Source organism: Cydia amplana, chromosome 11 (assembly GCF_948474715.1).
Source record: "Cydia amplana chromosome 11, ilCydAmpl1.1, whole genome shotgun sequence".
Classification (NCBI taxonomy): Eukaryota; Metazoa; Arthropoda; class Insecta; order Lepidoptera; family Tortricidae; genus Cydia; species Cydia amplana.
Window position 1 is genome coordinate 9,049,534 of NC_086079.1, and position 17,076 is coordinate 9,066,609.

Below are 17,076 nucleotides of genomic sequence, written 5' to 3' on the forward strand. Positions count from 1 at the left end.
TATGACAAGGGTCTACGGCAGCCCATTATTCAATTTATTTGATGGAACGTACCTAATACAGTCGCCTGTCGTGCATCGTTGAAACTTGAAAGCCACATGTTTCACCTAGCTAGTACCTACTTAATAGGTACCTACTTAATTTAAAAAAAAGTAGGTATCTAGGTACTGTTTAAGCATTTAATTCTTTTGCTGACTGTATTGAGTGTTAATAAAGTAAAAGTATACCTCGAAGCAGATTCGTTTCAACCGACTAATAATAAAAGGCAGAGTTGTAAGTAGTAATGAGATGAGGAGAGAGAGAGATGCTTTTAAGAACTGCAAGTCTGTGTAATATGAAGAGTCGGCACATTATACCTACATCCCTTACAAGCTTGTCTGCCACCGACGTAGTATAAAAAAAGCGGCCAAGTGCGAGTCGGACTCGCCCATGAAGGGAGCCGTATTTAGGGGATTTTGACGTATTAAAAAAAAAACTACTTACTAGATTTCGTTCAAACCAATTTTTGGTGGAAGTTTGCATGGTAATGTACATCATATATTTTTTTTATTTTTATCATTCTCTTATTTTAGAAGTTACAGGGGGGGGGACACATTTTACCACTTTGGAAGCGTCTCTCGCGCAAACTATTCAGTTTAGAAAAAAATGATATTAGAAACCTCAACATCATTTTTGAAGACCTATCCATAGATACCCCACACGTATGGGTTTGATGAAAAAAATTTTTTTGAGTTTCAGTTGTAAGTATGGGGTACCCCCAAAATTTATTGTTTTTTTTCTATTTTTGTATGAAAATGTTAATGCGGTTCACAGAATACATCTACTTACCAAGTTTCAACAGTATAGTTCTTATAGTTTCGGAAAAAAGTGGCTGTGACATACGGACAGACAGACAGACGGACAGACAGACAGACAGACATGACGAATCCATAAGGGTTCCGTTTTTTGCCATTTGGCTACGGAACCCTAAAAATGGCGAAATTGGGCGGAATTGTCCGGCCGACTCTAATTTCTGACAAAAAAATTGTAGCTATAAAAAATATATACAGGGTGCTTCCTGTAACAGGAGCAATAAATTAAACTAAAGGCTGTACTCCTCAAACTGACCAACATTTGTTCAGGAACTTTTAAAAATTATGAATCCTTTAGACTTCCTCTTTTTCATACAAAATAAATATTGCCTTCAATGTACGCTGACATCAGTGTGTTTGACGTTGCTTGTCACGCTTTAATCATACAAAATGTGCAATACATTGCGTCTTAGAATAAACTTTAAAGTGTAATAAAAATTAAAACATGAGTTATTTTCAAAAGTTGCTGAACAAATGTTGGTCAGTTTGAGGAGTACAGCCTACCCTACAGTTTAATTTATTGCTCCTGTTACAGGAAGCAGCCTGTATATATATATATATATATACTTATCGTACCTATATACGCTCGTATTTGCTTATTCGTGAAGCAGTTATTAACTTCGGTGCTTATTACCATAGGAACAAACTTTGGGAAGTCCTAAGCGAGTTTGGTCGGTGTACTGTACCGCAGCATTTGGTTAAACAAAACCTGTAGGAATCTGGCTTTGACAGCACGATTGGCTCGAATTCGTGTGCCTTGTATTTGTCAACTTTCACTATCAAGCGTAGGTATGCGATATCATGACTCTAATGATACTCGATAGATAGGTACCGTACAATGGGGTGAGTAGGGGCAAAACTGACATTCAAACCTCGATAACATTTTATTTTTACATATGCAAAGTGAATGGTGTATATAATAAGTGTTCCGGACGTTTGTATTTTAGTTTTTATTTTATTTTGGGTAGTTCCATTTCATAACTTTGACGATAAACAGGAAATTCCACCTCACCCCGTAGTCCCTCGTAATTGGGGTGAGATGGGATAGGATTTCATACAAAGGTGATTTTGGAAGATTGTTGGATCGTTTTTTTTTATTATGAGTATTACTATAGCTCCATTTTAAATTGGAATACATTATTTTTGTAGCAGTAGCCTTAAAATCCCATCTCACCACCCTTTCATCCCTTCTCTCCCCATTCATAACCCAACTCTCCCCGCGAATCCTACTAGGCATTCAATTGTAATAATTACCTCGCTCTTGAACCCAGAAGAATCCTAACGGAAGTTTGGCTGGATATAAAGCCTTTAATGCACAAATCGTGAATAAATACACCAGCATACCATGAACCTGATGAACCCTACGTGCGGCTATTGTCAGGGATCAGTGAGGCTTCGCCGTAGTTATTTCTTATTATGTAACAGGAGGCGTGGACCATGAAGGTTGTAAGATTAGCGCATGCGTGGTCGGCGGCGCAAGGAGTGAATCTCTGAGGCGCGGCAGTCGGCGCTCGGCGACTGGAGGTGCTTCGCGCTTCGCGCCGCGCCCCATACCGCCGTAGCGTGGCTCGGGGCGTGGCGCTTACGTAAACACGCGCGGAGGAAGGCCCAAGGTGCTGGCGGCGCGGCGCCGCGCCAGCCTCCGTCCCATCTCGACCACCACGACCCCATGTCGGCCCGCGCCGCCTCCTGAGTATATGCGGATAGTTGCACGCTCGCCGCGCCGCCGCCGGCACCACCGCCACCGCCGAATACGCTTATAGGTACGTATACGTATGCCTATCCTGTATAACGTAAGTATCTAATGTAATTTGAAACTTCGAATAAATACTGAAATGAAGCGTAGGTATGTTTACTGTCGATACAGATATTGGAGAATCTTTGCAAATACAGATTTTGTTTCGTTCAACAATTTATAGATACGAAAGCGGTCTTGTATTTGAGACGGTTCAGAAGAATATTCATAAAACAGTTTTATAGTGACTTTGAGAAATATTTGATTTGTCTAATAATTATTCATTTCTAGTAAATTCAAACTTGTCTTCATGCCATAGGGCACGTATAGTCGCCTATCAATGTATTATATCGTGAGTATATATAGTTAGGTACCTACGTCGCTCCCGTAGAGTAGCCGAGAAGATTGGGCTGATCTTGTGATTTGGGTGGAGCTCGGGAGGTGAGGTCAGCGTTCGTGATAACTTGATTTACACAAAACACATATTTAATTTACTGTTCAGATAAATCAAATATTTACGTAATAGAAGTTGCATTGTGTGTTAAAGTACAGCTATAGTTTTGATAATTCCGCTTAAAATCATAGCTTAAAATTTAAATAGTTGGCTTCTTGTAAAAATATAGGTATCCCTATCCTGTTGTTCTTTTTATGACGATCGTCAATATCTGCATCTTTGCAATAAATAATTGATTCATATAAGTCATAAACTTCGGCACATCAAAGCTCATCGCTGATCGCAGAGATCTACTGCGGTGAAGCTGTTCGAATATGGCGTTGCGTTAATTTGAGTAAAAACAGAAATAAGTAGACACATAATATTTAGCACCGATGTAGATTTCATTGAATATCTATCTATAAAAAGATAGGTACGAGTACTAGTAGATATGGCATATAATGGGTTAGATAAAGAAAGATAAAAAAACCTAAAAAGTTTCTTAATATAGTTATTTGTTTAACAAGGGAGCAAAGTTGTTGTTAATACCTCGTGCTAATAGAGCCGAGCAAGCGAAAGATTCTAAAATCCAAAAACTGGAATCTGAAGCTATGCGAGGGCTTCAAAGTGAGCTGAACATTTTTCAACAATCATCACTCACCAACGCGAGGAAATTACTAAAAAACTTAGACGCAAAATATTACAAGTCCAATCCAAATATGGGATAGCGCGCCACTCTGCGTGCTACGCCGTAGCACGTAGCAACATTTTCCGTCAACCGCTGCTGAGCTACGGTCGTAGCGCTACGACGTAGCCGATAACTTCATAGAGGCAAAACGACAACGTGTCGTGATGTCGTGATTAGCGCTGAATGGGTTAAAGAAGTCGATTCTGAATTAATACGTTGTTAAAGTTTTATTTTGTTATGGTTATGACACGACTTCAACGTGATTCGCAGTGCTATGTTATACATTGATATGTATGATTTAAGGACGATATCATATGAAAAGTGTGGATTTATGTTTACGTACTCAAAAGGAAAAAACGGAACCCTTATAGGATCACTTTGTTGTCCGTCCGTCTGTCTGTCAAGACCCTTTATCTCCGGAACGCGTGGAGGATTCGAGTTGAATTTAAAACCATAATAGTATACTCAGGTCTACAGCTAGCCCCTTGAAGCTGTAAAGCCATTTATGAGCAAGAATGGTAAGTAATATCGTCTTACAATACAAGTACCTACCTACTGGGAAAATTCTGAAAACAATAAATTTATGTACCCTTCGGTGGGCAAGTCCGACTAGCACTTGGACGGGTTTTATTTTTAGGGTTCCGTTGCCAAATGGCAAAAAACGGCACCCTTATGGATTCGTCATGTCTGTCTGTCCGTATGTCACAGCACTCACAGCCACTTTTTTCCCAAACTATAAGAACTATAAGTACTGTTGAAACTTGGTAAGTAGATGTGTTTTGTGAACCGCATTAAGATTTTCACACAAAAATAGAAAAAAAAAAACAATAAATTTTGGGGGCTCCCCATACTTAGAACAGAAACTCAAAAAAATTTTTTTGTCAAACCCATACGTGTGGGGTATCTATGGATAGGTCTTCAAAAATGATATTGAGGTTTCTAATATAATTTTTTTCTAAACTGAATAGTTTGCGCGAGAGACACTTCCAAAGTGGTAAAATGTGTCCCCCCCCACTCCTGTAACTTCTAAAATAAGAGAATGATAAAACTAAAAAAAATATATGATGTACATTACCATGCAAACTTCCACCGAAAATTGATTTGAACGAGATCTAGTAAGTAGTTTTTTTTTTAATACGTCATAAATCCCCTAAATAAATACGGAACCCTTCATGGGCGAGTCCGACTCGCACTTGGCCGCTTTTTTAATATTACCGAATATCAGAGGGGTTATGAGTGGCCGGCCATTAAGATGGGACTACGCTCTTTACCAGGGACTTTGGGGACTGCTTATGTTGGTACCCACTAAGTAGGATTTATATAGCAATGCCATTAGTTGAGGTTCCGTACTAGTGACAATTCGGGAGTTAGGTTGGACCAACCCTATACACACAAAAAATGTTAATGGATCGAACGGAGTTGCGGGTAGAAAATCCCGTTTGCATCTACATTTTTTCAGAACATTCATTCAAGGTAAACGAACGGTGCTCGATACGGTCCCAGTCCCAGTACATGTCGTCTTGAAACTTAAGTCATTGTCAATAGAGGTGACAGCAGGGCGCCATCTATTGGGCATTAGCATGTCGAGCACTAGTACCTTTACCTTATTTGCAAATATTTTACATTATTTATTTATTTCAGCATCAAGAGCGGCGATGCAGGCGCACACCTTCGTAATGGCGCTTGCGGCGCTGAGTGCGCTCACGGCGGCGGCGGCGGAGCGCGGCGGCGGCATCAAGATCGGCGGCGGCGCAGCGGGCGGCGGGGGCCGGGACGGCGCGCGCGGCGGCGGCGTCCGCATCGGCGACGCCACGCGGCGCCCGCGCACGTCCCCCGCGCCGCCCCCGCCCCGCGCGCCCTCATCCATCACCGCCGCGCTGGTCGTGCCACACAAGGCCTTCGGCGCACGAGACTACACCAAGGCAGAGAAAGCTGCGCTCGCGAAGTTACCGCGCAAACTGAAACTCTTCTCGCAAGTGCGCCTGAACGTTACGCTTTCTATGCAAGGCCTTACGCCTAGTCCAATGTGTAAGTGTAGTATCAAAGCATCAACAAGTTTATAGAGTAAACTTATTTGACATGTTTCAACATTATATTTTCACATCTTTCAGCTATCCTGGACTCGCTATGTAAAGAATTCCTAGCAGTCAACGTGTCTGCTATCCTTTATCTTATGAATCATGAACAATACGGGCGCTCTACTGCCTCTGCACAGTATTTTCTACAACTCGCCGGATATCTTGGCATACCGGTAATGCTTTTTATTGTTTGGTTGCATATCTATGTAGTGACTCTCACTGTATTAGATTGAACTTATAGAATTAGGATTCAAAATAATTTTTATATGTGTTTTTGTGGCAGGTCATTGCGTGGAATGCTGATAATAGCGGCCTAGAAAAAAGGGCGTCTCACGCGGCCCTGCGTCTTCAACTGGCCCCGTCCATAGAACATCAAACTGCTGCCATGTTATCAATATTAGAGCGATACAAGTGGCATCAATTCAGCGTAGTTACCTCAGCTATTGCTGGGCATGACGATTTTATTCAAGCCGTCCGCGAGAGAGTCACTGCATTGCAAGTAAGTACCTATTTACTTACTTATTAGTTATATGTATTACCTTCTTCATACCTAATTAAATTAAAAATGACATTTAAATATATTCTAATAAAATCGTAAGTCCATCGCAGTTCACTGTTTGAAACTAAGGCCCTCTTCTAAAAAGCCTTCTTTTCGTATTCAGTCACATTCTCTCGTATATAAACTTTCATCTCTCTAAATCATCTCTAAATAATTTATACCTATTGTTATCTATCGTCATCCACAACGTAAAAGTAGGTACAGCGACGTAGACCACCATGTCGAAACAACCAACCATTATAAGTATCTACCCTCTGAGAGGATTTACTTGTTTTCAGGACCGCTTCAAGTTTACAATATTAAACGCCGTAGTGGTCAAGAAGCCTACAGACCTCAACGAGCTAGTGACTAGCGAGGCGCGCGTGATGCTGCTGTACGCCACGCGCGAGGAGGCCGCCGACATCCTGTCCACTGCCGGCGACCTCCACCTCACTAGCGAGAACTTTGTATGGATAGTCACGCAAAGTGTGCTCGGCTCAATGCAGCAGCCGAATAAGTTTCCTGTAGGTATGCTAGGTAAGTTTCTGTACAACATATTCACCATTCTGATTCAACACGTTACAAATGTACCACGGCAATTTATATAATTTGTTTGAAAAGTGCAACTATATGCTATATACCTACCTAGTTTTTTTGTAATTGTAATATATTTGCTAGAATCATTCTACCAACTTAGGTAGGTACGGCGTGCAATTTTATTCTATATATTTATTTATTTTATTTATTTCATATATTTATGCATTTAATTAATTAATTAATTTATTTATTTTTATTTTGATAATGCCGCTTTAGAATCATAGCTTAAAATTTAAATTGTTGGCTTCTTGTAAAAATGATAGGTATCCCTATCCTGTTGTTATTTTTATGACGATCGTGAATATCTGCATCTTTGCAATAAATAATTGATTCTTATGAAAACTTTCACTTCAGGTATACACTTCGACACATCCAGCTCATCGCTGATCGCAGAGATAGCTACTGCGGTGAAGGTGTTCGCATATGGCGTTGAGTCGTATATACTGGCGCCAGAAAACGCCCGGCACCCACTGGGTACCAGACTGTCTTGTAGTGGCGCGGGCGCAAGTGAAGCGCGCTGGTCGACCGGGGAGCGGTTCTACCAACATCTGAAGAACGTAAGCGTGGAAAGCGAAGCGAGTAGACCTAGCATAGAATTCACGCCTGATGGGGAGCTGAGAGCGGCTGAACTCAAGATCATGAATCTTAGACCTGCTATAGGTGAACAGGTATGTGCACTTTGGTTTATTTTCTAAACAATTATATCTAAAATATAGTTCGCGATATTTGAAATGATCAAACAACATATTCATTTCTACCGAATCTTAATGCAAGCTAAGAAATTATTGTAATATAGATAGTGTTTCTCACTCTTTTATTAAATTCAACAGCTGGTTTGGGAAGAAATTGGAACGTGGAATTCATACCCAAAAGAGCGTCTCGACATTAAGGATATAGTTTGGCCTGGTGGTTTACACACGCCGCCGCAGGGTGTGCCGGAGAAGTTTCACATGAGGATCACGTTCTTAGAAGAGCCTCCTTACATAAATCTCGCCCCGCCGGACCCTATAAGCGGACGCTGCATTTTGGATCGCGGTGTCATATGCAGAATTGCTCCGGAGGCTGAAGTAGCAGGGTATATCATATTTACCTAATTTAGTTACACTTTAACCTACCGCTCTATCCCCGGTACAATCCACTGCACGATGCGGTGGGTGAACCGGTCCCAGAACACGTACGCTTTTCACTATTTTTCAAACTTATTTCCATAGAATAACGTAAAAAATTCTGTAAACACAATAGCAATTTGTGTATGCAATGCACTATTGGCCGTATAACTGGCTGTCAAACTAGGTGTCTGAGAGTGAGGTATCCAGCGTTCGACGGTGACCACCGCTACCATTCATATAAGGCACGGTACAAACCGAGTCTTTAACTAGCCGAGTCGTCCTTAACAGTTTAATAATTTAAAGCCCCCTCCAGACTATGTGCGTGAATCGCGTGCGAAGCTGCGAACGCGAGTGTGGAGTCGATTTCGCTGTCTGTGAACATCGACTCCACACTCGCGTTCGCGGGTTCGCGCCGCGATTCGCGCACATGTGTGGAGGGGGCTTGACAAATCATCTCTTAAAGAAGTTTTTTAACATAGGCTGGAAGCAGGGACCGCACACAGAAACAGCTCGCTGTACCAATGCTGCAGCGGTTTCTGCATCGATCTCCTGCAGCAGTTAGCGGAGCAGTTGGGGTTCACGTACGAACTGTCGCGGGTCGAGGACGGCCGCTGGGGCACGCTGCACCACGGCAAGTGGAACGGGCTCATCGCGGATCTCGTTAACAAGAAAACTGATATGGTAATCCAAGTTCTTACTTTCATGTATCTTTGTAGCAGATTTAGATGAACCCCAAACATTTTCTTGATTTGCTTCTAACCACAATTGCCCTTGTGACAGAGTTTTCTGCCGAAAGATAACTACTAAGTTTTCTTCAGGTCTTAACATCTTTAATCATCAACTCCGATCGAGAAGCCGTGGTAGACTTCAGCGTGCCCTTCATGGAGACCGGAGTGGCAATAGTGGTGGCAAAGAGAACCGGCATCATCTCCCCCACAGCCTTCCTAGAGCCGTTTGACACGGCGTCCTGGATGCTGGTTGGAGCCTTCGCGATACAAGCCGCTACGTTCTCCATTTTCTTCTTTGAATGGCTGTCGCCGAGCGGATTTGATTGCTCCACAGGACAAGATTCAAATCGGGCGCCACAGAACCGTTTTTCACTATGTCGAACATATTGGATCGTTTGGGCGGTTCTTTTTCAGGCAAGTATGAAAAATCTGAATATCTCTTGTATTCTTAAGACAAGCGATATTCAGATTTCAATTTATTAATATTTTGATATAGTTATGATATGACCTTGACACGACTCGTAGTGCATTTTGCGTGCACCAATGAACGCGAGCGATTATATCATATCAATCAGTAACAAAAACTTAATTTTAAATTTATTATATCAGTAAAGTGTCATTCAATAGAACTTGCTATTACTGAATCGCGATTAGAAAGGGATTGAGATAGCTGTCAATCCATATTGATTTTGACGTAAGTGTATGGAAATCTGTTATTTCTAATCCCTTTCTGATCGCGGCATGATAATAACTATGTAAACAAACCGCCATACTAAAACTGATACTGAATGTCAATTTACTAGTAACTTTTGTTTACATAAGTAGTTAGTACAATTCAAGCAAGTTCTATTGAATGTTGAATGACACTTTAGATACCAAGTCGGTACAAACTTCAGAAAAATATTGTAATACATATATCCGACGTATGCCTACAATATTTTCTTCTTCAACAGGCCTCTGTCCATGTGGATTCTCCGCGTGGATTCACAGCCCGCTTCATGACAAATATGTGGGCGATGTTTGCCGTAGTGTTTCTCGCCATATACACTGCCAACTTGGCGGCGTTCATGATAACTCGTGAAGAGTTTCATGAACTGAGTGGGCTGGACGACCCCCGAATCTCAAGGCCCCTGACGATACGGCCTCCGCTCAAATTCGGGACAGTGCCGTGGTCTCACACGGACGCTACACTAGCGAAATATTTCCCAGAGCCACATTCATATATGTCACAGTAAGTTCGCTAGCGTTAGACATAGAAATGTGAAATTTAAAAGCAACGGCATTAAAAACAATTTTGATTATTATTCTCAGGTTTAATCGCAGCACAGTGGGTGCAGGCGTACAAGGAGTCCTCACTGGAGAACTAGATGCCTTTATTTATGACGGCACTGTACTGGATTATTTAGTATCTCAAGTGAGTTTTTATTTTACGGCTGGTATAAGGATGTACCTACTTAGTTATAACATACACAATTTTTGTATAGGGATCGTAGACCTCTTCCAGTTTTGAATCGAATAGTCCCCATGTTGCTTAGCTGAAAAAATTAGGGTATTAGTAGTATTATGCGGACCTTTGGCACAGATACTACTCAGCAATTTAAACAAAAAACCGGCCAAGTGCGAGTCGGACTCGCGCACGGAGGGTTCCGCAACGTCAACAAAAAATAGAGCAAAAAAATCGTGTTTGTTGTATGGAAGCCCCCTTAAATATTTATTTTATTTTATTTTTAGTATTTGTTGTTATAGCGGCAACAGAGATACATCATTTGTGAAAATTTCAACTGTCTAGCTATCGCAATTCATGAGATAAGTACAGCCTGGTGACAGACGGACGGACGGACGGACAGCGAAGTCTTAGTAATAGGGTCCCGTTTTTTACCCTTTGGGTACGGAACCCTAAAAATTCAACTAACGCTATATGTACTGTGGAGGCGGCCCTGAACTCCTAGCCAACTGCCTGTCGCAACTCGTGATATAGGTACACACAGCTTTCGTAGCGTCCTAGCACGCGTAGCGCCTCTAACCTCTCGAAGCACGCGTAGCGGCTCCAACATTCGATCCGTTATTCAAATTACGGAGGTAATCAGATTTTACAATTTGTTGAAATGTTGATTTTGATAAAAAAAATATGATACGTTCGATGATTGTAACAAATAGTATTGCAAATAGTACTAAAGGCCCCAGTATACAATGGGCCATCGCCGGCCACTCCAAGGGACGCATTTATGCGTTAGAGGGAGCAAGTGATATTGCTATCCCATTCTACCGCATGGCTGCGTCCCTTGGAGTGGCCGGCGATGGCCCATTGTGTACCTGGGGCCTTATTATTCTGAATAGTGCTCTAGAGCCCGATTCAGATTTAACAATTTCTTGTGGTTTTGATATGACCGATAGATCGCGTGCGTGAGACGTACGTCAACCACCAAGACGATCGTCAAGGTCGAATTTCTAAATAAGAATCGATCTCCTAGATTTTAAAATTTAAACTTGATTTGGTATTGTCCAAAGAATGTATTGTCGCACGGATAGGTAGTAAGAATTCGCTCCAGGATTTATTTTTCTTTTCCGTCATTTTGAACTAGCTAGTGATTGCATTGCACCACTTAAGTAAGTATAAAGTCTTTCTTCTCTTTACTAAACCTACACAAAACACATAAATAAAGATACATATAAAATGATATAGATGTCGGTACATATAAAAAAAATTGATATTTTTCAGGATGAAGACTGCCGATTATTGACGGTCGGCGCGTGGTATGCCATGTCTGGTTACGGACTAGCATTTGCACGAAATTCAAAATATCTCAGTATGTTTAACAAGAGGTTACTTGATTTGCGTTCTAATGGAGACCTTGAAAGATTAAGAAGGTAATTAAATGAGTGATTGAACCTTAACCATTATATATGTTAAGTTGTGGTAAGTACGTGTTGTTTTCTTCTTTTATGTTGCCACGAATAATAAACGCTCTTCCTTGTTCTAAAACTGTCATAACAGTCTGATCTGTAACCTGGGCTAACTAACCTACAGGCGTATTCTGATTTTAATAACGTTAATAATTAAATTAGATTCTTCACCTATTATTAAAATCGGAATACGCCTGTTATTCCCGGAACCTTATGGTTGAAATTTAACAAATTGTTATGGTTTTGAACTAGCTTTGATCGCTCACGCTGATTGGAGCATGCTAAATGAAATAAAATTCGTGCGTTAGATGCGCGCCAATCACCAACTCGATCGTCAAGGTCGTGTCAAAATCATAACTTGTTAAATCTGAATTGGGCTCCCGGTACGTAGCGAATATGCTGCGTAGAGGCGTCACATCACAATATGTGATTAGCGCTGAATGAAACTTCATTACTTAGCTCCTTAGTCAATATGTGACACACACAACAATATATTGTTCAGATACTGGATGACCGGCACATGCACGCCTAACAAGCAGGAGCACAAGTCGTCGGACCCGCTCGCGCTGGAGCAGTTCCTGTCGGCGTTCCTGCTGCTGATGGCCGGCATCCTGCTGGCGGTGCTGCTGCTGCTGCTCGAGCACGTGTACTTCCGCTACATGCGTGGCCACCTCGCCGCCTCCACCGTGGGCCCTTGTTGCGCTCTTGTGTCCTTGTCGATGGGTAAGTAACAGTTCCTATCCGCGTTCCTGCTGCTGATGGTCGTACATGCCTTTAATGTCCATAGGTTTATGAAATCCGTTTTCTTCACAGGACAATCCCTGTCGTTTCACGGCGCCGTGGTGGAGGCGGCAGCGCAAGGTTTCGGAATGCGAGGACGTGGCCACTGCCGATCTGCTGTCTGTGCAGCACAGGTCAGTTAATGTGCCAGTTGCATGAGGACGTTGAGTTGAGAGAATTGTGTAACGTATCACCAATCAACTTCAATAAAATATGATAACAAATCAGATGCATAGGTAATTAGCTTGAAGACATCTTAGGTAAATTGGATGTTCTGTAATAATTTTAAAGGCGTTTACCAACTATGTGTTTTTCGGGTGATAGAGTAGTCTGTGCGGAAAGAGAAGAGTCGTGGAATGTATGGAGCCCAATACATTCCACGACTCTTCTCCCGACCCTTCTTCTTCTCCGAACAGGCTCTACTTAGGTATATTTTACCCGTCTATAAACTCCAATCGATTTGTGCATTGTATAATAATACGCAGGGGCGTATTTACCCTAGGGCCAAGGGGGCCATGGCCCGGGGCGGCAGGCCTCGGGGGGGCGGCGAAGCCGCCCCCTCGCGGCTTTTTCTGGGCGCCTTTTATAATCAAACTTAGCAATATTTTTTATCATATTTTATATTAATTGACATTTAAATTAATAAACAAACGAACGCTTCAAACCCCACCAATTGCTTAAAATATCTACCAACAAGTACCTAAATTAAGCAACATTTTCGTTCAAGAAGTATTAGTATGGTATTAGTATGGTAGAAATTCTTAAAAGTAAAATAATTAATTTTGCGTGATGATCTGTGTATTTTTTGAGTTCATTATTTTAATTTTTTTATTATTATTTTATTTGATACACTAGCAGCTCTTGGAGCTGATGCGTGTATATCGAAGCACTTGTATTTTATTTTATTTTGCACTTTTTAAAGTTCTAAAATGTGTATCCAGTCTATTTTTGAAAGTGTTGACCAATGGTGCACTAACAACAGTTTCTGGTAGAGAGTTCCACACATTTACCACACGATTCGGTAAGAAGTGTTTTCTAGGATTACTAGCACACGGAGGTTTGACAAGTTTTTTGGAGTGTCCTCTTAACCTTACATTCTGGCTTGATGTGTATAGGTCTATAATATTAGGAACATTGTAGTGTCCAGACAAGATTTTGTATGTCTCGATAAGATCGCCTCGCTTCCTTCGGTCCTCCAATGTTGTAAGACCTAATTCCTGAAGCCGTTCTTCGTATGGCTTGTCTTTCAATGAAATAACCATTTTGGTTGCTCTTCGCTGAACTTTCTCCAGCAATGTGATGTCCTTTTTAAAGTAGGGGGACCATATCTGAAAAGCATACTCAAGTAAAGGACGAAGGTATGACTTATAACTTTTAGTTAGAATAACTAGTTTTTGCCCGCAGCTTCGCACGCGCAGGAGAGTTTTTTTAATTGGACCCCCATTTCACCCCTTTAGGGGATGAATTTTGAAAAATCCTTTCTTAGTGGACCCTTAGACCTTATAAGGAACCTACTTGCCAAATTTGGACTTTCTAGTCCCAGCGGTTTGGGATGTGCGTTGATTTAAGTCAGTCAGTCAGTCAGGTCTTTCACGTTTATATATGTAGATAAATAGGTCCTTAGTAATTACATGGAATGCTTTCCGGATCATAAATATACAGCATAGAATTTGCTCTCTTGGTGATTTTGGTTATATGCGTGTCCCATTTCAAATTATGTGAAATAGTGATACCCAGGTCTCTTTGACTAGCTACAGCTTGGAGGGGAACAGAGAATTGTACAATACCTAAAATATAGTATTTTATTAGTTTTTATCAAATCTTAAACTTTATTTTTATTAATTAGTTATTAAGAATTCATACTCGTACGTGGTTTGAAACGATGCGGTCTGAAGTTTTTCGGGGGTCTATTATAAACCGTGAATATACCGTTGAATGTGGTTTTAACATTTTTTTGTCTGTTTCTTTTTGCTAACAGTGTGAATGGGACAGAGATAATAGAACCCAAGTATTTCGAACTTGTATTTAACCCCGCATGTTGAAATGACATTTGACTATAAAGCCACTTGAACGTCATTTTGTCTCACTCAGTGAGCAAAATCGCATTTTGCTCAGTTTTTAAGAAGCAAAGTACCCTTGTTCGAGCTGCTGAGGTGAAAATACTTTTTTCTACTCCCGTACTTTTATTTGTCATTTAAAGGGTCGTGCACACACCTAACACACCTTTAAAACCCTACCTTATAGTTGTCAAGACATGTCTTTAGTCTATTCCCCAAAAAAGAATTTGTGCATACACGCAGTATCTTTTTGGGGATTTTACGATACTTCGTGTAATGACCACTTAAAAAATATTGAATGAAATACAGTGTTGCCAACCTTATTTTAAATGTCACCTCTGACAAATAAGTGAACCACAGACATGTTTTTTTTAATTTCATTCATTCATTCATTCTTTTCCCGCCCGTACCCTCCATTTTTGCTACTTCTTGAATTAAAAATATTTGTTAAATTTACAATTTTATTTCAAAGTAAGTGCTTGGTCGTAGAAAAAGTATTGTATGCAACGTTGTTTAACTGAGTCAAAAAATACTCGGGGCGCCTTTATTAACAATTTTCGGCTTCGCCTCAAATTGTTACTCACGCCATACGCCATTTTTTGACCTCTCTTAAACAACGGTTGCATAAAATACTATATCGTCACTGATGAAGGGGGGCGGCAAATCAAAATGGCCCGGGGCGCCAAATTTGTAAATACGCCTCTGATAATACGGCAATTTTATTTAATTCGTTTAATCTGTGGGAGTGCCCTACTGCTGATTGAATTTAATATACTTCGCCTATTCAGTTGAAAGTGTCCGGCATTCGGGTAGATGTAACCCTTACCTACCTATAATATGTTAGGTACTCTTTAAATTACGCAGATTTGGCGAGCGCGGCACGAGCGCGACGCGGCAATGGCGCGGGCACGCCAGCTGGCGGCAGCGCTCGCGGCCCACGGGCTGGCGCCGCCGCCGCGACGGCTGGCCAGCGCGGCCGAGCTGCTGGGCGCCGCCACGGACGCCACGCGTCCGCGCACGCTGCGCGCGCCCGCAGACTTGCTGCCCGATCTCGACCGCCCGCTGTCCTGCGGCGACTTGCGCGCTAAGTAAGTTAACTTTTTTGAATCACAATGTTTATTGGCTCGGCGAAACAGAGGTTGGCTCTCTGCTTATAATTGTTGGTTCGCCAGATCTGTATAGCGGATACTACTGAGCCATGCTAATACACACTCGGTCTGTGCCGCCGATACAGAGGATTGACAGTCCAGATCGAGGGTATATAGTATAATGGATTTTGGAGTACCTATCGAGTGACGATCTACTATTGTATAGTAGGTAGTAGTACACGCACCTGACATACACGTTCGATCTGGATCGTCAATCCTCGGTGTCGATGATTCAGTTCGAATGTATGTAATACGCGGATTAGACTCTCGCGCGAGCCACGAGACGAGCCGCGAGCCGCGCCACGAGACGCGAGTCCACCGCTTACACTCGCGTTCGGCTTGTCATTCGGTTATAAACCTTATGCCGTGCCGTTAGTGTTTAAATTATATTAGCTCGACGAGCTTGCGAGCCACGAGACGAGCCGCGAGCCCAGCGCTTACACTCGCGTCTCGTGGCGCGACTCGCGGCTCGTCTCGTGGCTCGCGCGAGAGTCTAATTCGCCTATAACATGCGCCGATCTAGAACGATAATCTTGCTCGGGCCGATCATCAGGCCCGACGTCGGGCCCGTTGGCAAGTGTGGATATAATATGCCTATGTAACATTAACATGATTATATTTAAGTAAAAAAAAATCTTGTTCCAGAGAGCGGACGCGAGTCGAAATGGAAACAGTGCTGTGAGGCGCTTATTGCGCCACCCTATTTCAATTCCTGAAGGCTGTTCTTACACCAAGTTATACAAGACGAAGTTAGTTATACCTAATGTTAAAAATACGGACAGATAAAAAAAACGTTGTAATTATTAAATAAATTATTCCAATTATTAAAACAGAGAGCTGGACGTAGATAGCGAAGCGTTGTTGTGGGACGCGCGCGCGGTGCGGGCTGGGCTCCGGGCGCGCGCCCTCGTGTTGTCTACTAACAATAAAATATATTTTTTGGACAATATTATTTTGTTTTGCATTCCCTATGTGTACCGGTTCTATAGGGACAAGATAAGGACGTGTGTGCCTTTAGGCCTCATTCTCACGAGCGCTTTTTCAACGCGCGTTGAAAAAGCGCTCGATCGTTAGTAGGAGGCCTTAGGCCAAGCTAAAGGACAAGAACACTCGAAAGCTCTAATCAAAGGGTTCAACAGGAAAAATTGGTAAGGAGCTTCTAGGGCTCAAAAGGCACAAAACCTGCGCGGTGACTAGAATACTGACTTAGACACTGTAAGTTGAACAAACACATGTTTCAAATTGGCAAGAAACAAGATGCGACATGCAGGGTCTGCCAGGAGTCAGAGGAGACTGCAATTGATGCACATTCTCTGTTCCTGTGGACCGCTAATGTCAAAAAGAAGTACCTATACCTATAGTTAGGGCGGCACGTATTGCAACCCTATGAGGTACAGAACGTTACGGCCCAAAGAATCTGTAATTTTCTGGA

At 42.0% G+C, this 17,076-nt stretch overlaps 1 protein-coding gene across 1 annotated transcript; it reads left to right on the forward strand.

The window, feature by feature from the left end:
• The first annotated feature begins 5,346 nt into the window (after window positions 1–5,346).
• On the forward strand, window positions 5,347–16,593 carry LOC134651913 (glutamate receptor ionotropic, NMDA 2B). The gene is made up of 15 exons (XM_063507021.1): window positions 5,347–5,733; window positions 5,817–5,956; window positions 6,067–6,282; window positions 6,621–6,858; window positions 7,273–7,586; window positions 7,749–7,993; window positions 8,507–8,708; window positions 8,846–9,169; window positions 9,709–9,986; window positions 10,067–10,169; window positions 11,475–11,623; window positions 12,162–12,382; window positions 12,473–12,573; window positions 15,361–15,584; window positions 16,290–16,593. Exons 1-15 carry the CDS (start codon window positions 5,361–5,363, stop codon window positions 16,324–16,326), a joined length of 3,165 nt encoding a protein of 1,054 aa, XP_063363091.1. The 5' UTR covers window positions 5,347–5,360; the 3' UTR covers window positions 16,327–16,593.
• The last annotated feature ends 483 nt before the right edge of the window (window positions 16,594–17,076 follow it).